Here is a 27,315-nt window from a genome sequence, read left to right as displayed (position 1 = left end):
AAACGTGTAACAGTTTTATGCAATATCGTGATTGCTTGCGGCTTCTTCCTCAGTCAACATGTATTTCCTGTCGAGTGAGTTCAGGCCACAATCGACAATTTTTATTTTTTTCTTGGGAATCGCTGAGGCTGGATCAGACGGAACATCCGCTATGGTGTTGATAACATCCTGTTAAACAAAAAAGAAAAAAAAATAATTAAAAAGTGGAAGTTCTTTGATACGATAGGGGCGCAAAAAAAGATTACTAGTTTTACTTTGGTTTAGGAGCATATTGACGTCACCTAGCAGGAAACTTTTATCAGCTTTTTTGATGAAAATTAACACAGTTATGAGATTTTGGTAAACGGACAAGATAATCCACTCGTCGTTGTTAAGAGTTGAGATAAGATTCATAAAGCGGCTTCATCTTAACAGAACAGTATCACATGACCCTTGTCGATGCTACAGAACTGCTGATTACAGCATAGTCGCCTTCAAGTTTAATGTAAACAAATACTCGTCAAAGCGTCCTCTTAGGTAATCAATTTGTGTCCTTTTCAACCATCGTTTACAATGCTCTCATAATATTGTTGATCAATTTAATCGAAAATTTCATTAAGCCATATCCTCAAATAGCTTTTGGATCTTGATAACTGTTTACTTATAAGTATATACATTCCTCAGTTAACACGAATCTCCCTTTATGAACAAATTCGGGTAAGTAATCAAATCCCGCATTTTCTCATAATATTATTCATCAAGTAATAAAATCCCAATCCTCTCATAATATTATTCATCAATCCAACTCATAATCTCAATAAGTCTTATCCTCGAGTAGCTTTTAGGTCTTCATAATCGTTTATTTATTAGTATATAAATTCCTCAGTTAACACGTCTGAACTCCAATCCCTGGTCCCCCCTCGCCAATCTTTCACGAAAAACACCCGTCTAGCTGAATCCACTGTGAAAAATTTCCCCCACTCTATATCTGTGCCTAAATCAAAACGCGGATTTCATGAGCAAAGCTTCTTTCTTAGAACTGCACGCCTGTGGAACTCTGTTCCGTCTGCCTGCTTCCCTCCGGACTACAACTTGGATGTCTTCAAGTCTAATGTTAACAAATTCCTAATGAACCGCCCCCCTAATTAAACACTTCATAAAATCTCCTCACTAACGTGATGTACTTGCAATAACCCTTATCCCTGAGTGGCTTCCGGGCCTTGATAAGTGGTGATCACTGTGTAAAAAAAAAACAAAAAAAAAAAAAAACACGATTATTCCTTTATGAACAAATTCGGTTAAGTAATCGAGACCTGCATTTTCTCTTTATCGTTTCCAATCCGCATCAATACAATTGATAATCTCATTAAGGCTTATCCTCGAGTGGTGTTTTGGCTTTTGTAAGTGATGCCTAATTATTATATAAAAAAAGAAAAGTTATATTAGAACGAAGAGGATAAAAGAGAAGAGGGAAAGGAGAAATGAAAAAAAAGTGGAAAAACAAACGGTATAAGAGGCTGCTTCTCAACTGACTACAACTACAACAGTGATTCCAAACCTCCCCACTCTTTTTTTTTTTTACATGACATCACACTATTAACCTCTTTAAATTCTCACGGCACATTTATCACAAAAATAATGAAAATTTTCTACCCATTAATCATTTTTATGCAATAAAATGATAAAGTTTAGCTTGAAGGTTAGGAGGATTAGTGATAAGATGTCTTTTCATCTAGCTTGAAACCATTGCTTCATCAAACACTGTTTGGCTTCACATAACGCACAATGGAGAAGGAAAATGTGTATCTCCAATCCACTGAAATACAAATTTTCAAGTAATGGTCATTATACAACGGATAAACTTTAGTTTATAATAAATAAAGTTATAGAATTATTATTGTAATCATCACTTTTTTAAAAATAAAATTGTTAATAACGGCAGTTTCTAACCTGTAGGTTGCGACACAAAATTTTGGGCCGAATGTGAATCTGTATAATTAAAAAAACTGTGGACCGTTCCAGCATCCTTATATCTTGATTATCAAAAACATGGTAACACACACACACACACACACACACACACACACACACACACACACACACACACACACACACACACACACACACACACACACACACACATTTCTGTATAAATATTCATTATTCACTTATATTTCCCTTTTATATATAACAACAATCCTTATTTAAGAAGTTCAATGTAATTACAGAGCATATAATTAAAAAAAAAGTATACAAAAGTCTATATTCAAAATTTCCTGATGTTGACCATCTTACAATTTATTCCTTTAATTAAGTTGACACTTACAATTTTTGACAGTAGCTGTTTCGTAGCACAAAATGAATCACTTAATTATTATGTCAACCAGAGAATGAATCTATTTTGTCCTTAACTCATCAAAAGAAATAGCAAATATAAAACCCTTTATATGTATTTTATATAACCCTTTTATATGTATTTTTATATGTATTTCGGTATTTCTTATTTGTCGTTTTCTCTATCCCCCTTCCTTTTATTTTACCTTTTTTCTACTCTTCCCTTTTCTCTTCTTTTCTTTCTTTTTTTAATGATTGCCATAATTTTTTAACTATCCTCACGATAAATTTTGGTTTCGGTTTCGATTCTAGCTGATGACAATCAAATCATTTTTTTTTTTAAAGTTTTGAAATCATGTCTCTATATTGGGTACAAAATAATATGAAATATTCGATACAGAATCGCCTCTATAATATTAAATACGAAATCTGCATAAATTAAAATATCATATGTATGCGTATTTTACGATCGGGCAACGCCGGGCGATCCTGCTAGTATTATATAAAACTACGGTGAAAAAAAAAAACATTGATACGAGGGCGAGCTTTCTGTTTACTGTTTAATGTACGAAACGTTTTCCGAGGGCAGAAGGACGCAAAAGTAGATTTGCTCGTCGCCTTCTTCCATGACAGGTTTGGTATTTTTCTGTGTGAGGAGAAAATTGAGTGGAATTTATTATTAATTGCTAACAAAAAATTGCAATAGCAGCCGTCTTATTAAGATCAGTTTATAAACGTATTTTACATAACGTTGGAAATTTGTGTGTTCGAATAATTTTGAAGTGATTTGCATTTTAATAATTCTTGTAACAGCTTTGGTCTGTGGTGCATGTGTTGGAAATATCATTTCCGTTGGTTTATTACTTTTATGTTTTTATTACCAATGCAACACAATGGAGTGTGTTAATATCTCCATTAGACCCTCTGTAAAACGTTGAATATAGAATGTAGCAGCTGTGCAGGGGGGACATATACCAGAAAGTAAGTCATACGTCATTCAAGTTAATTCTGCCGATGATGCTGGGTGCCAAGAGGGAAAGAGAACGAAATACCAAGTTCTTATATACGACATGAAAAGAAACTGGAATCTTAGGAAGATCTTCATCATTCTAGTAATCATAGGAACAACTGAGCTCATGAAAAAAGAATGTCAAAAACTACCTTGCAAATATACCCGGTGAACCAAGTGCAAGTGCGTTACACAAAAAATTGCACTTAAATGGACGGTTGGAATCTTAGAAGATTTCTTATTTGGAATGTATGAGATAATGGGTGGATGTCTGAAATCCAGTAGGATAACCCTTTTCCAACTAGAACAACATGATATGAAAATTAAAATTAGAATATTAAATGAATTCATCTTAAGATTTCTTTTTTTTTTTTTCGGAAATGTTTCAAAGAAATATTCGCTTTGAGATGCACAAGTATACTTACCATCCCTTTAATAACTTTCCCGAATACCACATGTTTCCCATCGAGCCATCTTGCTTTGTTGAGGATGATGAAGAACTGTGACCCGTTTGTGTCTTTCCCATGGTTTGCCATTGAGACATAACCGGCTGCTTTGTGACTCAGGATAAAGTCTTCATCATTAAATTTCTCTCCATAGATACTCCGCCCTAATATGAACAAGAAGAGAAGACGGATTATGAAGATTAGATCAAAGGCATCAAGAATTGATCGACAAATACACGAATACACGAATACACGAGTATATTGGCGAAAAGAAATAAATCATCGCGATCAAATTGAAAAAAAAATGTTACAAGCTAAACAAATTAAACGAGATAATTCGTATTATTTGGATTCATCTGACTACTGTTCTCATCTTCAGTGTGATTTTCACAAAGCTTTGGTCGATATAATCTCCGACCTTCTTCAAATGTATCTTGTCGAACTCGGGAATTTAGACGGAGTTTCGAACATAACCCTTTATTTACTTCACGGAGATAATATGCTCTCGTTCCGTCAGTCATGACTGGATAGAGGCCCTAAGTAAATTCCAATTGTATTTTTCGGTCGCCCACACTGAGAATTGAACCTTTAATCTTCAGGAGGATATCACTTTTACAACGACCCGTGGCGCAGTGGTCAGAGTACTTGGAGAATTAATTGTAAATGATATTTTCCTGAAGGTTGGAATATTTATATATCGCTATACATTCATGACCATGTTTCGGTCAGCCAGTTACAAGTAACTAGAGATCCAAACATCCTCATGAATGTGTAGCGACATATAAATGCTTATATAAATAAGACATGCAAAAGTTATATTGTCTTACATACAATCAATCTTTGAATCTTCTAAATTGATTTATGTCTTCATTTGACCAATCGATTATTTTATGTTTGTTTGAAAGATGCGATCTGGACATATTTCCTTGCTACATTTTTTTCATCCCATCTTTTTGTTCTGGTCTGAATCTTAACGAAAACACTTGGGCCTGCACATTACTGACCTTCGTAAATATTAAGTCCATTTTTGTCCATTTTTACTACATACCAAGAACCAAAACTTTTTATATTACTAAGACAAAGCTGCTCTTCTTTAACAATTACAAGACGCCTCTCCAACCATCGATATCCATGACAGATAACACCCTATTTGAGAATTCTACTTGCAAACTCCTTGGCCTAACATTCACTGGCAATATGAACTGGTGCAAATACATCGAGGACACTGCGAAGACTGCTGAAAAGAAGGCAGGTTCCCTCTATCGAACTAGAAGAGTACTCCCACCCGAGAGTATCCTGTACCTCTACGACTCTCCTAAATCGGCACTGCTTAGTTCCAGTGGAAAGGAAAGGTCCAAGTCTGACTGGAAAATATACAGAGATAAACGGTGAGCACATACAACACCTGCAATTCTGAAATGGTCACCCATTTTAGTACTGACCAGGCTCAACGTTGCTTTTTGGTGATCTGATGGGAACAGGTATGTCAACGTGATGCAAATAACCACAACTGTTAATTTGAGCAATTAGACACATTTTATTTACGTTCGTTTCTTTTCTTTTTTCATTTAGTAGTTTATATCAGGTTGTAACGAAAGTTCTGTCCGATCTAAAAGATTTAATAAAACAATATAAATACACTCCTGATCTGAAATGGAACACGTACATCAAGTCTGTTGCCAAGGTCGCTGGAAAGATGGTGGGATCCTTCTACCGCTCCAGAAGATATCTCACTACTGATGCAGTTCTCTATCTATATAAAAGCCAAGTACGTCCAAGGATGGAATACTGCTGCCATATCTGGGCAGGAGCTGCTAAAAACAGCATATCCTGCCTTGACAGAATACAAAATAGACTTCGTGGCTTAGTGGGGGATGCCCTTTTCTCTACCCTGTAACCTCTCTCCCACAGAAGAGACGTTGCGAGCTTATCTTTGTTTTATCGTTATTTCCATGGCAGGTGCTCGTCTGAACTCCAATCTCTGGTCCCCCCTCGCCAATCTTTCACGAAAACACCCGTCTAGCTGAATCCATTGTGAAAAATTTCCCCCACTCTTTATCTGTGCCTAAATCAAAACGTGGATTCCATGAACAAAGCTTCTTTCTTAGAACTGCACGTCTGTGGAACTCTGTTCCGTCTGCCTGCTTCCCACCTGACTACAACTTGGATGTGTTCAAGTTCAACGTTAACAAATTCCTAATGAACCGCCCCCTTAAGTAAACACTTCATCAAATCTCCACACTAACGTAATGTACTTGCAATAACCCTTATCCCTGAGTGGCTTCTGGGCCTTGATAAGTGGTGACCACTGTGTAACCCCCCCAAAAAAAGCATCAGACTTATTTATTTGTTAATGTAATCCTTGTTCTACACTATGACCTATTTCTGCCAACAAGTATTTAAACGTCATATTCATAAACTTACTTTGATTTTGAACGAAAAGTGAAACTTTTAATCTAATACATGAAAGACGTTCCAAACATAATGCCTCCTATTTTTTTAAAATCCCGCCTGATTAGATCAGAGTGAATTGAAAATCGCATTGTTATGATGACTGAATTTATGCATTAATGACCTGAAAGTTTCATCTTGTTTGACGGCGTGAAAGTCTTAGAAAACAACCCCTGTCATCGACGTTCGCCATAAAGAATATATGTTTCACTGAATTCCTAGCAAAAGTACATTGAGAATGATGGTAACTATGTAGAAAAAAATTATTATTTATTATTTTATTTATATTTACAAAAAAGTCACTCGTTTTCATGGTACCACTTTCGCTTTTGTAGTTCTTCAATTTTTTTAGTTGAAAATATAGGTTTTACTTTTCTAGCGACTCTTGTATTGGCAGAGAGAGAGAGAGAGAGAGAGAGAGAGAGAGAGAGAGAGAGAGAGAGAGAGAGAGAGAGAGAGAGAGAGAGACAGAAATTCAGATAACATTGAATTTGACAAATTGGTATTTGATTCTCCTTAATATTTGCCTTTTTTCTTGCCAGCACATTTTTAACTAAAATGTCCTTCGCTTTAAAACATTAAAAAAAAAAAAAATATTTCCAAAGAAAAATTCGGTTCTAAGAAATTTGTTTTTTTATTGTTTTCAATAAGTAAAAACATATATTTCGGCCGATATCGGACCACTTCACTGAACTATAATGACGATTGTCGATAAAAACTGATTGTGGTTAATAATGTACTAGCAGGCCGTCCCGCATTGCCCGGTCGTAAAATACGCTTAAATATGACATTTTAATTAATGCAGTTTCGCATTTATTATTATACTAGCGGGGGTACCCGGCGTTTCCCGGGTGTTTGTAGGTGTGTGTGATGTTAAATAAAAAAGAAACCGGGGGGGGGGGGAAGGTAGGATCGAACCCGAAGCCCTGAGGCGAAGTTTGAAAATAAAATCGGCCAGCCAGAATGAGTTAGTGAAAGATGTTTGAATTTATTTAAGTAAGAACCAAATTGACAGGTGCACGCCCGGAAGTCGTCGAGCGTTACGTCAAAGTAAAAAAAGAAAACAGCTTTAAAACTTAAGCGGGAAAAAACACACAAAAAACTAACGTAAGGCAAACGAACGATGAAAACAGAAAAAGAACACATGAAAAATGGCTTCAATAAGCCTGTTTCGATATTAAAATTTTAAAAAATCGGTGGGTACCCGGGTGTTTTGGGGTGTGTGGTGCAACATTTCATCAATGAGCCAGAGGTTGAAACCTAGCTGACAGTGTGGGACCTATTAAATTGGCGACACCCTTTTGGACCCTGTTTAAGAGGGATAGACTAGTAGCAAATACACAAGTGACAAGAATGCTCCATACACGGACGAATGGTGAGATTGTAAAAGGTACAGAATGCTCTCAGGCGTAAGTAATCTTCTTAGACGGTAGAAAGAGCCCGCTTTCCTTGCTAATCCTCTCAATATATTTGTTCCAGTTCGCGTTCCCTGTAAAGATTAAACCGACGAGTCTTAACAAAGTACTTATAGGTAATTCTTCATTAACCATTTGAATTTTTCTGATAATTATTAAACGAAAGAAGCTTAGTCTTGGCATACCCATTCCACTACAGACTAGAGGTCTTCCTCTAGGGTTTCCGCCATGGCTTTGGATATGTGTTTATTTGTTTTCCCCTCGTTATTAATGTGGTGTCGTCAATCACCGTAGAATTGAAAACATAAGAACACAATTTTTAAAGACAAACTCGATACTAAGAGATTCATTTTTATTATTTTTCAATAAATAAAAACAATATAAACTATATATTTCGGTCAACCACCGCTCATCTTTTGTGAAATACACGCATTTTTTCCTCATTGTCGAATTATAACGACGAATGCCGGTAACAGCCGAGCTTTTCTTCGAATAATACTTATTGTTACAATTTTCAACAATAATCTAATATCTGTACCCACATACAACGTCTATTTTTTTCGGCTACTAATACTATTGTGTATACGTATGTTTCTCGTCTATACGTAACTAATACATTATTTTTTAAATTTGCTATTACTTGAATAAGCAAGGTTGAGGCTAATCGTAAGTAACTTTGTAACACGTATATTTCAAGTAAATTTCTTTCATAATTCTTTCGTTATCATGGATAATGACGCCAAATCTTGAAAGTATGCACGAGTAATTAATTTTGCTGGAATTTTTGTATTATATGACAAGATCTGCTTTATTTTTTGTTACGCACAAGAGACGACATTGTGTTCTGCTTACCTCCTGATCCATCACCAAGGGTTATGTCGCCCATCTGGATCACAAAATCTGGAACAATCCGATGGATGAAGGTATTTTTATAATGGAGCTTTTCCTGAAAAGAATTGAAAAAAAAAAAAAAAAAATTAAATCGATTAAAATCGATACTGTTTTATTTTATTTATTTTCTTTGTGCTTAACGGCACACCGGTACATTTGGGGAAATGTCACACTTATCCGGTTTCAACAGAGCTTTCCACCCTTCAATATTTGGTAAATTAGTTACAAGTTTACAACAATGCGGTCGAGGTATGTTTAGGGGGTGTCATCTTTTGCTACCTTCATTCTAACGTAAATTATCTTGTCAGATTTTCAAAGTCAGACCCAAATAACATATAAGCTGACGAATGAAACTTTTCATTTATTAATGTTGTACCGTGTTATTGACATATATAATACAATCACGTATTTCGCTACAGTTTATCTAAGAAACTATTAGTCCTTCCCAGTTAGGTCAGTTGGTAAACAATTAATTAGGATAATTAAAATGGAAATTTTATTAAGCATAACTCAATCCCAAAACTGAGGAATGTATTTTGAATGATGAAAATATACAAGAAAACGTCACAGAAAACCAGACTTGATTAATTCAGCTTTAGTATCATAATAAATAGACAGGAGATAGAATTATATAAAAAAAGTTGGATAGTACCCTCACTTAATAGCAGTGCTGGAATGATTAATCGGAATTGTTAAACCGATACACTCTTAAACTACTGTTCACATAACACTGAACTTAACAATAAACAGTAATCATACTCCAAGGATGGTTTATAACACGTAAAATCTTTGTTCGGATGAATGAATAACGCGTACAAAAATATGTCGTTTAAATGCCAAATGTTAATTTCAACTTGTCAACCTATTTTTTTTTACATATGTCACCACGTATCAAGGCCCATAGGCCACTCGAGGATAAGGGTTAATGAGTGCACAGTAGTCAATGGGATAGTATCGTAGTAATCGTTAGTAGTGGAAATTTGGTAAATTGGATTACTTAACTCAACAAGAATTTGTTTACGTTGGACTTGAAGACGACTAAATTGTAGTCAGCTGGAAAGCAGGCAAACGGAACAGAGTTCCACAGGTGTACAGCTCTAAGAAAGAACCTTTGTTCATGGAATCTACATTTGCGTTTAGGCACAGATAAAGAGTGGGAAAAGTTATTGATAGTGGTTTTAACTAGATGAGTATTTTTTATGAAAATTTAGCGAGGGGTGGGGACCATAAATTGAAGCTCAGACGAGCACTTGCCATGAAAATAACGATAAAGCAGAGGCAGGCTCGCAACAACTTTTCTGTAGGAAAGAGACTGCAGGGAAAAGAAAAGGCATCCCTTACTAGGCTACGAAGTCTATTTTGAACTCTGTCAAGACAGGATAAGTCCTTTCTAGCAGCTCCTACCCAGATGTGACAACAGTACTCCATCCTTGGACATACCTGGCTTTTATGTAGGTAGATAATTGCATCAGCAGTGAGATATCTAATGGGACGATAAAAGAATCCCATAATTTTTCTAACGACCTTCGCAACAGATTTAATGTACGTGTTCCATTTCAGATCAGGAGTAAAGGTTAAACCTAGAAGCTTGTCAAAACATTGAGCCTGCCCAAGACAAGAGCCATTCATTTCAATTGATGCCAGATCGGGATCAGAGCGTGATAATGTAAACATAGAAGCTTGGTTTTAGATACATTAAAAGTAACCAGCCACGTCTTTCCCGATTGTACCGCGTGCTCAATATCAGAGGAGAGAGAATCAGAGAGAACTTGATCGTTTATGTTTTGCCGTAGTTGGTAGTGTTGTTAGCATAAATGTCTACGAATGATCTTAGGATGTGATTTGGGAGATGATAGATGTAGATCAGGAATAAAGTTGGGCCCAGGATGGATCATTGAGAGACCCAAGCATTAATACTGTGAGCTTCTGATGTCTTCCCATCTTATGAACGTATCAGAGAGAAATGATTTAATAATTGAGAAGACATTTCCAGCTATACCATAGCTGGAGATCTTGTGAAGTAGACCTTTATGCCATACTCTATCAAAGGCCTTTGATATGTCAAAGGCAATTGCCCCAGAAAGGAAGACTTTGTCTAGAGATTTGCCAATACCCGTTAGCATATCTGCTGTAGATCTAGCAGAACGAAAACCATTTTGCTTGTCACTAAAAACGCTGAGGTGGTTGACTACTTTTTAATTAAACACAGATTTCAGCAACTTACTTATGACGCACAGGAGACTTATAGATCTGTACTGAGAGAAAGATTACCGATAATCTGAATTCTTAAATACAGGACATACTGATGATGTTTTCCAGGGTGTTGGGAAGCAATTCTGCTTAAAACAACACCAAAACAGCTTTGTAAGTATAGGAGCTAGTTCTAATTGAAGCTTTTTCAGCACTATAATTGGAATGCCGCCAGGGCCAGTTGCTTTACTGAAATCAAGATTTTTTATTAGCTTGGCAACATCACGCGCATGTATTTGTATGTCGCATAGCGTGTTTTCTGATACAGGAGGAAATACAGAGGGGGGTGACGGCCTTAGTCGCATAGGGTAGAATTAGCTGCAAAGGTTTTTGCAAACAGTTTGGCTTTGTCTGATGCTGACAAGATTACCCCAAGTCCATTGTGTTCAGGATCCTGTTTGCTATTTGTCAAAACTGGTGGGAACCAAGCCGCTGCTCGGCTACTTTGGACTTAGCGGACTGAGCATACAACCTTCTTTATTACTTTTTTACGGTGGTTGCTGGCAGTCCTGAACGTGTCTTTAGTCTCAGTACATCTATTACGTTAGGAGCAGTGGAAAAAGGAGTTTTGTGCGCAATAGCAGCAACACATTCTGGAAAGAACCATGGCTGGCTGTTAGATTTTTGCTGGAACATTTTGAGGGTATGAAGCGGTCTATACCTACAATTTACCATTCCGTCTGGTACTATAGAGGACACATTCTTTTTAACATGGAATGCAGAAGTAGATCTGATATAAATGTACGGAAGCTATCAAAGTCAGCCATAGAGTATCGATATACTGTACGGTGGAGAGGTACGTCCGAGGACTTATTAAATTTCGTTTTTATTTTAACCGATACAACTGAATGGTCGGAATATTCCAGTGGAGACAGAACGGAAGATGAACATAGCTCAGGGTAAGTTATGAGAAAAAGGTCTAGGATGCTTATATACTGACCGCCAGTTTCGGGCACACGGGTGGGTTCGTGAACAATCTGAGTGCGGTCATGTCATCTGTCTTGTTTGAATGGGTTAACCATTCCACATTGTACACATTGAAGTTTTCACAGACGTGAATGTTAGCCGAAGAATGAGCAGATAGAATGTGGTCAGTTTTCTCAAATATGCTCTTAAAGATAGTTTTGAGTTTAATCGTGTATTTTTTCTGGAGACGTTATATGATGGAGTTTTGGGATTTGTGGCGCAGGTTGACAGAGAGGGAAAGTAAAAGAGAAAAAGAAACGAAGAAATATTTTTTGTAGCACATAAGGCAAAGCCGTCACAATTACGGCATCGTGAAGCCCCACCAGAAGCTACTGCATAGCTCAGAATCCATTCACCAAATGACAATACAGCAGCCCTAGTACTTTGCACCTGCTGATAGGACATTTATAATATTCTTTTTATTAGTTTTACGCATGCGCACATTAAAGTATAAGCTAGAAGTGATTTAATTTAAAATCTTTTTATTTTTATCTCTCTGACGACTTAGGAAACACGGTTGGAGCGCTAAATTTCTTAATTTCTTAGTTTCGATTCTAGCTGATGACACTCAAGTGATTTTTTTTTTACTTTTGAAATCAGTACTATATATATATATATATATATATATATATATATATATATATATATATATATATATTCAGTAGAGAATTCGCTCTGTAATAAATATAAAATCTGCAGGAATTAAAATTAAAAAACGTATTTTTGACCGACAAGATCGAACGGTCCTCTTCTAGACATATATAATACATTGTTCATTGTATATTATTATTATTATTATTATTATTATTATTATTATTATTATTATTATTATTATTATTATTATTATCAAAAATTGCTATCATTGGCCCACAAGGAGATTTCACACTGGTCATAAAGAATCTCTCCTTGAAAACAGCCTGTGGTGTGGAAGAAAATTACAGAAGGTTCGCTATGTGTTCTCTTCAGTATGATCATCCCGGACTGAAGATATATTGCCATACTGTAATTAAATTTTTTAAATTTATAATATTAAGAGGATTCGAAAAAACTAATGGGAGATAGCGATTATTTATTCAATGTGATCTTCGTTCCAAATCACTGACCAGGAGAGACAGAAAAAATAGAGATACATAGAAATATAGATGAGAAGAGGGAGCGTAAGATATCTATCTTCTATACTCCTATACATTCGTTTTTCTTTTGTGTGTATCGATATTTATATTAAAAACCCTCTTTTCTATTTATTTAAAAAGAAAATACAATTTTCTTATATATGGGTTGTGGAATTGCGTTCACTAGCAAAAGATCTAGCTAATTTGCATATTTTAAACATTCATTTTAATTAATTCCCTATTAGTTTTTTCGGTTTTCTCATGGGATGATCATCTTTAGTTAACTATTACGTGTAATTATATTCATGCAGACTAGTAGGACCTGTGGAAATTCCACAGCAGACTCTTTCATATGTAATATATTAATGTTAGCATTCTGCCAATGTTCAGCGTAAATGGAGACGCCTTGATATTGTTGTAGCTCTTTTGTTGAAACGGCGTAGCTTGGTCGTAAAATACGTTTAAATATGATATTTTAATTTATGCAGATTTTGTATATATTATTATAGAGTCAATTTCCTATCGATTTTTTATCTCTTCTCTCTATATAAAATGAACTCATTTCCCCCCTATGATTTTGACCTTAATAGGATTAAAAATCAAGACATTTCATGCGAATGTAATATGTACAAACTGCAGCACAATATTTAAGGTGTGTTATAGGCATATTACCTCTACACTTCCCCGATAATCGTATATTCCTATATTTTCTCTGCTGAGAGTTAACTGCCACAATCGGTTAAAATCAATGGAAGTAGTAAAATCTTTTGTCTCTAATTTATTCCCTCGCCACCACTTACACCGTTTCCGGATCGTTCACAAGGGGCAGTTACGAAGGAACACCGGTTTGGGTTTTCTTTACTTCGTAGTAGCTTAAAAAAACTGGAATGGAATTTTAATGTTCCTTTTCGTTCTATGCTTTCTACTGGGTGAAACGCTCCATGGACTTAATCGAATCGAAGGTTTATTTATGCCATTTTTTTTTCGCTTTTGGCTGTGACTGTTTGTTTTTGTTTTTCCGAACACGTTCATCATTTGTTCCCTTTTTTTGTTTTTTGTTTTTCTGATTTCTTTTTTAAAGACGTTTTACGTTTGTTCACTGCTTTTTTTGTGTTGGTTTTTCCGATTTTTTAAAAGTTTAACATTTTTTTTTTAATATTTAAACAGGGTTATTACTTCGCTTATTCTTTACTTTACCCCCCCCCTTACACACACCTCCAAACACCCGGGTTACGCCGGGTACCTCCGCTAGTATATTATAAAGTTATGATTTCAGAAATAAAAAAATATATCCATATGACGTGGATGCATAAGTTTGAATCGAAACCTAAACCAAAAATTATGAATATATATATATATATATATATATATATATATATATATATATATATATATATATATATATATATATTGAGCTACGCTGATGAGAGTTAATGAAACTCGAAACACGCGTGTACGTAGGTACGTAGATTACTGTTTTAAAAATAATTTAAAAAAATATTACACACACACACACACCACACACACACACATATATATATATATATTTATATAACTTGACTTTTTTTTTACATAGGCATCACCACATTATCAAGGCCCAGAGGCCACTCAAGGATAAGGGTTAAAGAGTGTACAGTAGAAATTGGACAATATAGTAATCATTAGTAATGAAAATTTGGTAAATTTGATAACTTATATGGAACGGCTCATCAAGAACTTATTTACTTTAGACTTGAACACAACCATATTGTAGTCAGCCGGAAAGCAGGAAAACGGAAGACAATTCCACAGGCGTGCAGTTCTAAGAAAGAAGCTTTGTTCATGGAATCTACGTTTAGGTTTAGGCACAGATAAAGAGTGGGGGAAATTATTGATAGTGTTTACAGCTAGACGAGTGTTTCTTGTGAAAGTTTGGCGAGGGGGGACCATAGATTGAAGCTCAGTCGAACACTTTCCATGAAAATAACGATACATCAGAGACAAACTCGCAACATCTCTTCTGTGAGATAGAGGTTGCAAGGAGGAGAAAAGGACATCTCCTACGAGGCTACGAAGTCTATTTTGAACTCTATCAAGGCAGGACAAGTCCTTCCTTCATCTCGAAATCCAAACTTATGAAGAATTCTTGGTAAAATTATTTATTGAAAAAAATAAATGACTCAAGTATCATTAGATATAATCGAGACCGAAAGCAAAACTTATGAAGAATCCCTGGTAAAATTGATCATTACAAGAAATAGAAGGACATAACAATCAAAAAATCTCACCTGTCTGTTTAAATGGATATATGAATGTATGGATGTATGAGTGCATGTATATATTTCTCACAATAACTTTCGACAGAGGCGACGGATTTTCACGAGATTGGTAATATTTTGTAGCTCGACCCTTCGAACGACAAATATCGAAAGATTGGCAAAAAACATTAATTCCTTCACCCTCAACTGGGCACTTTTCTACGTGTATTTTCTACGTGTATTGATATTAAAAACCCTTATTTCTATTTATTTAAAAAGAAAATACAAATTTCTTATATATGGGTTGTGGAATTGCATTCACTAGCAAAAGATCTAGCTAATTTGCATATTCTTTTAAACATTCATTTTAATTAATTCTCTATAATTTTTTTCGTTTTTTTATGGGATGATCATCTTCAGTTAAAATTATATTCATGCAGATATTCTACATGATTTACACTTGCATAATATTTGCGTAAAAAGTTTACAGTAAACACAAAGTTGTTTCCATATATATTTATGTATACGTATATATTTTTGTTAAATCTATAAATTTGAACGTGCCTGTGTGTCTGTGTATCTGTGTACATTCCCCTACACAATAACTCTGCCACTTTAAGTCTATAGATTCGAAATTTGATATACAGGTTACTGAGATTCGGGAAAATCTTTGTCATCGGTTTTTGGTCAGAAATTTGGGTGTTAAGGGGGTCAAAGTTCAACGATTTGACCCTTGAGAACTCTACCAAACTCCTCCGAAGATTTTGGGTATAAACAATTGAAATTTTAGATATAGGTTCCTTGGACATGGATCTAACTTAACAACTTGGCTTGAGCCCAAAACAATAAATATTAAGGGGTCATAATAGGGGTCAAAGTTTTAAAAAATTGATCTCTGCGGTCTCTACCAAATTATTCAGACAATTTCTCGTCTAAACTTTTGAGAGATAGGGCAAGCTTTTTAATCGGTTCGAGTCGAAAACGTTTAGTACCAATATATAAATTTATGTATGTATGTATGTATGTATGTATGTATGTATGTATGTATGTATGTATGCATAAAACTTTCGACAGAAGCGACGGATTTTACCAAGATCAGCATCGTTTTGAAGTTCGACCATTCCGACGACAAATATCGAAAAATTCGCTAAAAACATTGATATCTTCCTCTTCAACTAGGCACTTTTCTACAGGGAGGGTCGCTTTTTTCACCGATATTTTTGAAAGTCATCCTCTCCTTTCGATTGTCTAGCCTTAATTAAACGTGAATTTCTTGCGGTTTTGCGGTGGTCGTAACAGCAAAGACGTCAGGTTTTTCCCCCGTTCTTTTCCTCCTTCGCGGTCGGGTTCGCGCCTGCCTTCCTACTACCCCTTTTTTTGTCAACAGACACATCCAAACACCCGGGCAACGCCTGGCTTAAATGCTAGTATATATATCTATGTTTCTGCAATGGGAAGCAATCAAATCTTGTCGACAGAACAACCTGGGAATTTTAAACAAGGTCAATAAAAATATTCAAAATATTACCAAAAAGCTAGATACAAAACTCTTCTATCTTGATGAGTTTTTTTTTTTTTTTTTTTTTGTGTGATTTAACATATCTCAAAAGGTTTTTGGTTCAAAATATTTCAAGGCTGTGTGTGTTCAGTTTGAACAAAAACTACAAAAAACTTTATGGCTGACATAAGCATTGCACGATGATCTTTTATTCGAAAATTATACAAAACTGACAGGGAGACCCGACGTTGCTCGGGATTGAATGAGGATCAACGAATGTTTCACACTCCAATATTTTTATTATCATCGAGATCGATGAAATCTCTCATTTTTCAATCAAATCGATTGATTGCCTGATCTAGTTGAGGACCCATCGCGGTGCACTGGAAATAAAACTTAACACACCTCGCCGCAGTAACTTAGTCCACAATACATTGTAGTCTACATTGCACTGTAGAGAACCTACTGTTGATTTTATAAGATTATATTTTATATATAATGGCTTGAATTAAAGTTTTAAATGCAAAAGTCAAATATAATGCTTTAGTTATGCTTTAAATAGAAACATTCATTTCGAACGCGCCCTGTCAGATCAAAGAACCTACTGTTTACTTTATATGCCCAGCCTTACTGCTTGTGCGATGATAATGGCTTGAATTTAAAATTAAAATGTAAAGATACAGTATCATGGTTTAATTGTGCTTTAAACAAAAACATAAAAAAGTAAAATATCATTGTGAAATTGTACTTTAAACGGAAACATTCATTTACAAACGCATCCCTGTCATATCAAAGGACCTACTATTGTTATAAATACCTAACTATTTAAATATTTGAATAAGAAATGTAAGAAAAATGCATAAAAAAGGAAGGAAAAAAAACAAACAAAACAGAACAAAAAATGCTCACGTTTCCCCGTTTGTATCCACGTGTAATTGCTGCAAAGTTCATGACGGTCATCGGAGCAGTGATGCCGAAGAGAGCAATCACAAAGCGGCCATGGAAATCCTCGCCGGGTGAATCGTGGTCAGCGATTTGAATGTCGAACCAGGCTTCGTCTGTGACTGTATAGTTTTCCGCCAAACATAGGCTAAACATGGAGGACGCCACAAGAGTCAGGGCAAATAAAACGGCCATTTTCAAGTTTGCTTGTTTGTGCGGAAAAATTCTTGCGGTCCGTTAAACGAATATCTGGAATTAAAGAAATAATAATCATCTTTTATACTAGAAAAAGTTATCCGTTGAGCCACACGTTGGGGTGAGGTTAGGTTGTTTGAAAGGAAAAAGTGTGTGTGCAAAGCCAATTATCTATATATTAATACGCTTACGTCCGGGTCGTTTGATTGTTATGTACTTCCATTTCTTGTCATAAATAATTTTACGAAGAATTTTTCATGCGTTTTGGTTTCGGTTCCGATTATAGCTGATGGCACTTAGGTCATCTATTTTTTTTAATATATAATTTTATCAAGAATTCTTCATAAGTTTTGGTTTCCGTTTCGATTATAACTGATGGCACCCCAGTAATCTATTTTTTTAAATAAATAACTTTATCCAGAATTCTTCGTAAGTTTTGGTTTCGGTTTCGATTAAGGCTGAAGGAACTCAAGTTATATATATATATATATATATATATATATATATATATATATATATATATATATATATATATATATGTGTGTGTGTGTGTGTGTGTGTGTGTGTGTGTTATTTGTTTTTGTTTTTGCGATAAGTCTTGAATGAATTCAATTATTTACGAAAGTGCATTTTTACCTAAATACGAGTTTGGAATAATTTTCCCTTTAACCAATTTAATGTGTCCCCTGTGGAATTTCCACAGGTCCCGCTAGTCAATATATTAATACCGTATTACTTTTAACGTATGTACGTACAGGTGTCACGGTTTCCAGATTATAAATTCTTCAATTGTGAGATCCCATTTATTAAAAGGGAGGATAGAAAGTGATAACATACTACGAACGTTGAATTATTTTTATGATATAAATACGCTAATATAGTATGTGTGTTATCACCTTGTATCCCCCTTTTTAAGAAATAGAATCTCCCGATCACCGAAGATCGGGCACGTCCATGCGATAGAAATATATCACAGACTCGTATAAGAATATTGGAGATAAACTGTAATAACCAGATATTTTCTGACATCACATTAACCAGATTACTTAGATAAATAGTTTTACAGTTTTAACAAAAGGGCTACAATAAGATCGCGGGGTCTCCGTTCACATAGAACGTCTACAGAAATCCCAGCAGGAATATATCACATATGAAAGATGCAGCTGTGGAATTTCCACATGGCCCGCTAGTAGATATAATATAAAAACGACAAAATCACAATTTTTTTTTATATGAAGATTGATAATTGCTATTACTTGGATCGTTCGGACTATTGTTCTTATCAAGAGTGTTATTTACGCAAGGACTCGTTACGTGGTGGATAAAGTACATTGCTTAATTCCTTTGTGAGCTACATTCTTCTGGGGGGGTTGAAAGCTCGATTCTCAGAGCGGGGGACTGTCAAAAGTAATAGCTGACGAAACGAGAGCATGTGACCCCCATGGATTAAATTAAAAGGTTCCGTTCGAAATTCTGTACAAATTCCCGTGTTTCACTGACAGATTCTGAAGTTCGACAAAGTTCGACAATATATATATGAGGAAGGTCGCAGGTTGCATCAAACGAAACACTGAAGATGAGAATAGTAGTCCGAATAATCTGAATAAAACGCGTTCTGTTTACTAGATTGCTCTCTTTTCTTTTTCTCTTTCTCAGATACTGGTTGGATATTTTTTACGACTTGTGGCCGTGTTCTTCATTATTCCCTTTTGTTTAGAGAGAGAGAGAGAGAGAGAGAGAGAGAGAGAGAGAGAGAGAGAGAGAGAGAGAGAGAAAGAATATGTGTGTGTGTGTGTGTGTGTGTGAGAGAGAGAGAGAATATGTGTGTGTGTGTGTGAGAGAGAGAGAGAGAGAGAATGTGTGTGTGTGTGTGTGTGTGAGAGAGAGAGAGAGAGAGAGAGAGAGAGAGAGAGAGAGAGAGAGAGAGAGTGTGTGTGTGTGTCTCACGGAATCGAGAGCAGTAGAAACGGTATAAACTGAAAGCGGTGAGGGTCACACAAAACACTGTGAGAGAGGAAAAGAGTGATAGACAAAAATTTAGTAAGCGATAAATTACTTGGTGAGATAAGTACAAATTAATGCTTCTTCAGAACAATTAAAACTAGCAGGATATGTGGAAATTCCACAGCCGCATTTTTCATGTGAATTATATTGTTGCTGGGCATTCCATGGACGTTCAGCATGAATGCCAAACACGCGATTTTATTGTAGCCTTTTTGCTAAAACAGTAGAAGTATTTAAGTAATCTGGTTAATGTAGTGTCAGAATATATTTGGCTATTTATGACTCATATCCAATATCCTTATAGGAGTCTGTAACATATTTCTATTGTATGGACCCCCGGCGCGAATGAAAACCCCACGATATCATTATACCATCTTTAGACAGAACAGATACTACCCTTGGATCCTAGCCAGAAGACTAAGAAGGTATATTTTAGTTTCATATACGGCCTGAAAGGGACATCATTTGTCTTCGATGATCGGGAGGTCATATTTATTAAAAAGGAGGATAGAAGGTGATTAAATATGACGAACATTAAATTAGCGTATCTATATACTAATTTAATTTTTGTAGTATGTTATCACCCTCTATTATCCTCCTTTTTAATAAATAGGATCTCCCGATCGAATAATTTATAATCTGGAAACCGTGACATACATACGTACATACGTTAAATGTACTAAGGTATTAATATATAGGTGAATTTTATTGAATCTTAACTCAGTCTCCAAACCAAGAAATATTTTAGCATGCAGACACAATTGAACCATAATACTTGGTTTTTGCATTTTACATGCATTATGTGTGATTAAAATATGATGGGAAAGAGACTTAGAGAACCACATTAAGTTAGATTTAATAAAATAATCTATCTATCTATCTATCTATCTATCTATCTATCTATCTATCTATCTATCTGTGTGTGTGTGTGTGTGTGTGTGTGTGTGTGTGATAAGTGAACTGGTCTGTCTGTCCGAGTGAGGAACGGTTTCTACCAAACTACTCTGTCAATTTATGGTCAACAGACTTTAAACTTGATATATAGGGAATATATTTAGGGTCTATGGAACAAAGTCGATTTCGTTTTTATTGCCGGTAACATAGCTGCTAAAGCGTCAAAATTGAAAAAAACAAAAAAAAACAAGCAAAAAACAAAAAACAAAAGCAAATGGAACTTGACAGGCGTAAGTCGACTTAAGATTCTTCTCCACGCACACGCAAATATACATTTGTAGGTTTGACATTATTTTTTACGTTTTTGTAGTAGTATGGACGTGGCTCAGATGATAATAAATAATTCTGGACAGATACATGTTTTGGCTTCGATTCTAGCTGATGCTACCCAAGTAATATTTTTTCAAACTTTTGAAATCATTATTGCATATTGGGTACAATATAATAATCAATAGGTAATTTTAAAATGATTATATATATATATATATATATATATATATATATATATATATATATATATATATATATATATAATTTTCGCCCCAAGCAAGGCGCAGTGTCACTTTGAAGTAGGGGGCTACTATTGGGGAGATAAGTTGCAGGGACAATCAAAAGCGCTCTAGAGTTTTACGTCCATCATTTTTAAGCGTGTATAGAAAATTTGTACCTCAAATACCTATATTTCTATATCTATGCATATACTAGTATGCTACCAGGCGTTGCCCGGTCGTAAAATTCACTTCAGTATGACATTTTAATTTATGCAGATTTTGTATTTATTATTATAGAGCCAATCCGCTATTGATTATTATATTGTACCTAATATATATCGTAATGGCTTTAAAAGTACAAAAAAAAAGAAAAGAAATTGGTGTCATCAACTAGAATCGAAACCAAAACATTTAGTGCTCCAGCCTGAGCTGATACCGTCTATCGACAGATAGATTAAAAAATGTTAAAAATTAAGCGACTTCAATCCATATTTGTGCATGCGTAGAAGTAACAAGTTTAGTCGACTTACTCCTGCTAAGGTCAATTATTTTTTTCAATTTTGACCTGTTAGTAGACATTTTTACCTGGTAAAAAAACGAATCGAATTTGTTCCATAGGCCTAATCCCGTCTATATCAAGTTTCAAGTATGTAAACCAAAAATTGAGAGAGGAGTTTGGTGGAGACGTTCCGAGCACACACAGAAAAGATCACACACATATACACACACATATATGTATATGCATACATGTGCGTTTGCTAGAACGTTTTCATCGTAAATACTACACAATTACGCACAATGTAGAAAATATGCATAAACAGAACGAAGCGTAATAGTTGAATGAACCAATCATACAATCAGAAACCATAAAAATGAATAATTGATTAATGAAAGTTCATTTTTCAAAGTAATATGCAAATTAGTTTTAACTTTATGAAGTCGCTCTCATATCCATAGTTGAGTATATTAAGAAGTTCGTTTTAATACTTTTTAAATAGAAAAATAGAAAAAGTAGGCTGTCAATATTAATGTAAGTGCGACGAATAGTTCAACTTAAAATCAGTTCTAAGTGATAATCTTCCGGGGGTTAAAGGTTCAATCCTCAGTGTGGGCGATACTAAGAATACAATTACGAATTTTTTTAGACGGTTACGGAAGCAGAGTAAGCTACATCCATGGATTAAATAACGAGTTCGGTTCGAAATTCTGTACAGATTCCCGAGTTCGAAAAAAAGATTCCCGAGTTCGATAAAATGCGCCTGGAGATGTTGAACGTCATGTCAGTCGAAACGTTTTAAGTATAACCTTTTGGACGGAGAGAGTAGTCTGAATAATTCAAATAACATTTGAACAAATAAAATGTTTATGAAAGAAAAAAAAGAAGAAAACAACAACAAAACCTATTCCTGAGTTCGAACAAGAGCAATCCGAAGACAATTTCCCACAATGTTCTAAGAATACCATGCAAGATGAGAACAGTAGTCGGAATGGTCCAAATTATTAATCCTCATCTCAAAAATTCTGAAACAAGAAAATTAAGTTCTAAAAAATATTTCGGTAGACCAAAACGAAAGCACTGGCTTGAAGAAGAGATATGCTTTCTATTGCAGAAAAATGTAAAACAAGGCCAGAAGATTAAGGGAGAGTAACTCCTTCACGGTGAAACCGACTGTACACAAAAACAGTCATTGACATACCGTCGGAAAAAAAGTTCAGCGTTCCCTAGAGTAAAAATAATTGCAAAATAATCTCAATCTCAGGCGATCAGCAATAAGCAAACCAAAGATGTTTAATGCATTGGAAGCAGCCCCTCGTAGAACTGAGCCAAGCCCCATTTTACCCCGACAGAAGAGGGCCAGATGTTGCCAGGGTAGCCCTGATCTTTAGGGTTGCGTGAAAAATTCCCAAACTACGGTCGATCAAACCAGAAGTATTGCCTTAAAGGAGGTGATTAGGTTGACTTGCTATCTACCCGAAAAAAAGATGTGCCACAAGCTGAAAGGCCGAAGAAGGTCAACTCCTCCGAGATAGACCTGACTGTGTCAAAAGTAACCATATCGGAGACCCATCGGAGATAAATTAAGCACATAAGCGTGCACTCTTGCACTGTAAAATAATCACAGCATCCATCATCACCAACGCATCATTAAGGGGTGGGGGTGTAATACGTGAGAAGTAGCCTCTCATGGAACCAAGCCTGGCCATATTTCACCAGACAGAAGAGGACTTGATGCAGCCCCTGATTAGGTACTAGAGTGAACTTTGGCTGGTATGATAACAGATAACGTGTCCTTCGTACTTAAAGTCAAATCCAAAGTCTAGATGCCTCCTATGAAAACATTGCTACTCCATATATCTGTAGTTCTTAAATGGTGAATTTGCATGAATGCTGAATCTGTGGTACGCCACAATCTCCTTCTGTTGACGGCCTAAGCGCGTTAGTCTTTTGTTTAATTGTGGATTGAGCCCCGAATCCACGTAATTCACTTGCTATTCCACGAAAGCAAAACAGTACACAAGTCTGCGCCATTCGTTGAATAGCGACGTGTCAATCACGGCGCCACGTGTCAATGCTAGCACCACGTGTCAATGTTGTATAGCATCTGTGCTAGAATTTCATATACCGCGTGAATCTACACGACGAGAAAACGAGACTGCGAGAGTATTCTTTATGCGCAAACCAATGTACCATTTGATTTTAAGTCAATAAGCATCAAGAATTATCCAATTATCATTAAATTTTCAGCATTTATTCCAATACATATTATATAATTACTAGTTGTATCTGGCCGACGTTGCCCGGGGAGTATTTTTAATTTGCATCTGTTTTTCATTTTTTATGAAGAAATTTAATTTGCTTAAATATACTTTCAAATTTTTTTAACACCCGTCCCAGGATGGTTAAAATTAATTCCTCGTACAGAACAGTTTAGCGCCACTTTTATATCTCCATACGAAGATTAAAATCAATTGATAATGATACGAAACTTTATGTCAAGAATCATTGCTCAATTTGGATCAAAATTACATAACTTTTAATCTTGAAAATGTCTAAAATTTAAGACTGAAACTTAAAAGACCTTAAGAAGAAATTGAAATTCAGGGAATTTTTCATCATTGGTATCTAATGACTACGAATACAATTTAATGCATATCTGACTTTTCAATTTGGAGGCTGAGTCCATATTATATCTCCTAAAACCGTTTAAACTACTACAAATAAGAATGAAATTTAGGAAATCTATATATTATTAACTTAGTACCTTTAATTACGTACGTACGTTTGTCACGGTTTCCAGCTTATAAATTATTAGTATATAGATACGTTAATTTAATATCCGTAGTATGATATCACCTTCTATCTCCCTTTTTGTAAACAAGATAGATTGAGAGGTGTCCTCACACACACACACACACACACACACACACACACACACACACACACACACACACACACACACACACACACACACACACACACACTCTCTCTCTCTCTCTCTCTCTCTCACACTATTATAGATATATTAATATAACTATAATTCACAACGGATTTAAGTACTGAAATTATATACATCTCTCTCTCTCCCCCTCTCTCTCTATCAATATATATATATATATATATATATATATATATATATATATATATATATATATATATATATATATATATATATATATATATATATATATATATATATATGATGCTTCCGTTCAGTCTTAAAAACAGTGGATACCCTCTGTAACGATAGCTGCGCATGTAATTGTGAGGCAAGTGTTGCGCAAGCGCTAACCACACCCCTCCTGAAGCGACACTGCTTGAGTCCAATAGCATGGAGAAGTGCTAGACCACTGGAAACAGTGCCGAGATAAGCTGACAGTACAGCATCTGGAATTCACGAATGGTCACCCATTTTAGTACTGCCCAGGCTCAACGTTGCTTAACTTCGGTGATCTGACGGGAATCGGTATGTCAAGGTGAATATATATATATATATATATATATATATGTGTGTGTGTGTGTGTGTGTTGTAGCTAATAGGGAAGCAGTCCTCTGATAACGTATTCTATATATGTTTTTTTTCATATCCCTCTATTGGATCTACCCTCTTATCGACGGGCACGCTATTTCAAACTCAAACTCTGTCCCATCGACGAAATGTAGCATCCCTCTGCATGTTCTACAAGTACTTTAACGGTGAATGCTCCGACGAACTGCAAGCACTTGTACTCTCTCGACGTAAATACCCTCTACAAACGCGACAAGCAGCTAAATCCCACCCTTTCACAGTAGAGATCCCTAGATGCGAGAGAGCCTTTTACTCCAGTACTTTTTTCCCCAGAACCGCTAGACTTTGGAATTCCCTTCCGGGTTCCTGCTCCCCCAATTGTACTGACATGCAGAAGTCCAAGTGCAACGTAAACCGACATCTTGCTGCCCAACTCCCCACATAGTAGCCCTATAGCTTATGCCTCTGATAGTAGCCCCCTACATCAAAGTGGCAATGTGCCTTGTTTGGGGGGAAAATGTAATTAAAAAAAAGAGAAGCATAACAGATCAATGAAAATGATCTTACAAGCATACGCATGACACGTCAATGAAAACGATATATCAAGCGTGACAAACGAACGAAAATGCTATGTCGAGTTTAGTTGTGGAAGACCGAAGAAAATGGGATTTCAAACATAAACTTAATACACAACCAAAGTCTTAGTTGGAATTTAAGAATGTTTATTTAACGGACATGCTATTTCAAAATTAAGTGTGACAGACCAACGAAAATGTTATCAAAAACTTAAGCATGACAGGTAAACCAACATGCAATTAGCATTTATTTGCTTCCCCACGAAAGCAAAATGTGACACAAGGTGGTTTTTAATATGAGGGGAAACCAGCCCCCCAAAAAGGGCACTCTGGAAGTAGGCAAAAATAAAAATTGCCTTAGTATAGAATCGTTTTCGCTCCATTGACTAGGGACAAATTATCTTGATTGTAGCAGCAAAACAGATATTACACTGTGATTTATTGTGCATGAAATCAACACAATACTATGGCAATGGTTTCATTAAACAATAAAGGATCAATAACATAACAAATTTAGGTATGAACCCCTAATTTAGTGGGGAGGGGGAGTCAAGGGTCTTTCTAATCATCTACGAAATTTTGAGATTGCTCATAGTTGGAACCTTTCACCAAAATATCACATTTACATCGTAGAGTTAAACCTACTTCAAGAACCCCAAAGGTTTTTAACTGTGTAAAAATTATGTATGTAAGGCCACATACTTTATCAATGTATATGTACATATTATGTAAGGCCGCATACTTTATCAATGTTATTCGGGCAGATCAACCGATATATTCTTGAACGTATCGCAAATTGAACGCCATCAATCAAGACGAAAAAGGGCAGCACTTACCTGCTGAGATAAGAATCGTCGGCCGTGTCAGTTCTCCTTTGGTTTAATAGTGCTCCGCGCGCGCAGTTCGCCTTTGGAGGTTTCCAATGTTGAAGGGCGAGGAGGGTTAGGGTTTTTATAAGGAAGTGCTGGTCGTGAATTGCCGTCAATGTTTGCCACGAAGGCGCGAAAGTGTCGAGTCCAATCACAAAAGTGTCACCTGCTCCATTAAAGGCATTACGTATCGATTTATTTAATCGTTTCTCATTTTATACGTTTCATTACGTACTTATGAGTTATATTGGAGAGCAACAGGGTGACCGGGTGGCTGGGAAGCGGGTTATTGAGGAAAGGGTTGGTGGGAAGAATAAGACAGATCTATTATAAAAGAAAGTAAACGAACAAGAAGAAGGATGGGGGAAGGGGAAAGGTTAAGAAAATTCAGTGGTGGCAGAGAGGAGGAGTTTTAATCTTGGAGTAAAAGGAAGAAATATATATATATATATATATATATATATATATATATATATATATATATATATATATAGAGAGAGAGAGAGAGAGAGAGAGAGAGAGAGAGAGGGAGAGAGAGAGACAGACAGACAGACAGACAGACAGACAGAGACAGAGACAGAGAGGCAAACAAACAGACAGACAAACGGACATACAGACAAACAGATAGAGGGTGAGAGACAAACAGAGAGAGGGTGAGAGAGGGTGAGAGACAAACAGAGAGAGACAGAG

General features: G+C 35.7%; 1 protein-coding gene across 2 annotated transcripts; it reads right to left on the bottom strand.

Moving 5' to 3' along the window:
• LOC145259936 (uncharacterized) lies at positions 1-26,961 on the bottom strand. Of its 2 annotated transcripts, none has more exons than XM_080117899.1 (5): positions 26,593-26,961; positions 17,498-17,779; positions 8,487-8,580; positions 3,748-3,932; positions 1-168 (listed from the first exon to the last, which is right to left on the bottom strand). In XM_080117899.1, exons 2-5 carry the CDS (start codon positions 17,723-17,725, stop codon positions 16-18), a joined length of 660 nt encoding a protein of 219 aa, XP_079974025.1. In that variant the 5' UTR covers positions 17,726-17,779; positions 26,593-26,961; the 3' UTR covers positions 1-15. The 2 variants fall into 2 exon arrangements, with proteins under 2 accessions (XP_079974025.1, XP_079974026.1); XM_080117900.1 differs by lacking the exon at positions 26,593-26,961 and adding an exon at positions 18,982-19,401.
• Positions 26,962-27,315: the final 354 nt, after the last annotated feature.

Source organism: Euprymna scolopes, chromosome 35 (assembly GCF_053919585.1).
Source record: "Euprymna scolopes isolate OS-2025 chromosome 35, ASM5391958v1, whole genome shotgun sequence".
Classification (NCBI taxonomy): Eukaryota; Metazoa; Mollusca; class Cephalopoda; order Sepiida; family Sepiolidae; genus Euprymna; species Euprymna scolopes.
Note: the sequence above shows the minus strand (reverse complement) of the source record. Positions and strands in the feature narration are given on the sequence as shown.

Coding starts and splice junctions, on each gene's coding strand:
- LOC145259936 (XM_080117899.1), bottom strand. CDS start 17,725: ATGGCCGTTTTATTTGCCCTGACTCTTGTGGCGTCCTCCATGTTTAGC. Junction 8,581..17,497: donor GTGGATACAAACGGGGAAAC/GTGAGCATTTTT, acceptor AATTCTTTTCAG/GAAAAGCTCCATTATAAAAA. Junction 169..3,747: donor GGAAAGTTATTAAAGGGATG/GTAAGTATACTT, acceptor TTTGTTTAACAG/GATGTTATCAACACCATAGC.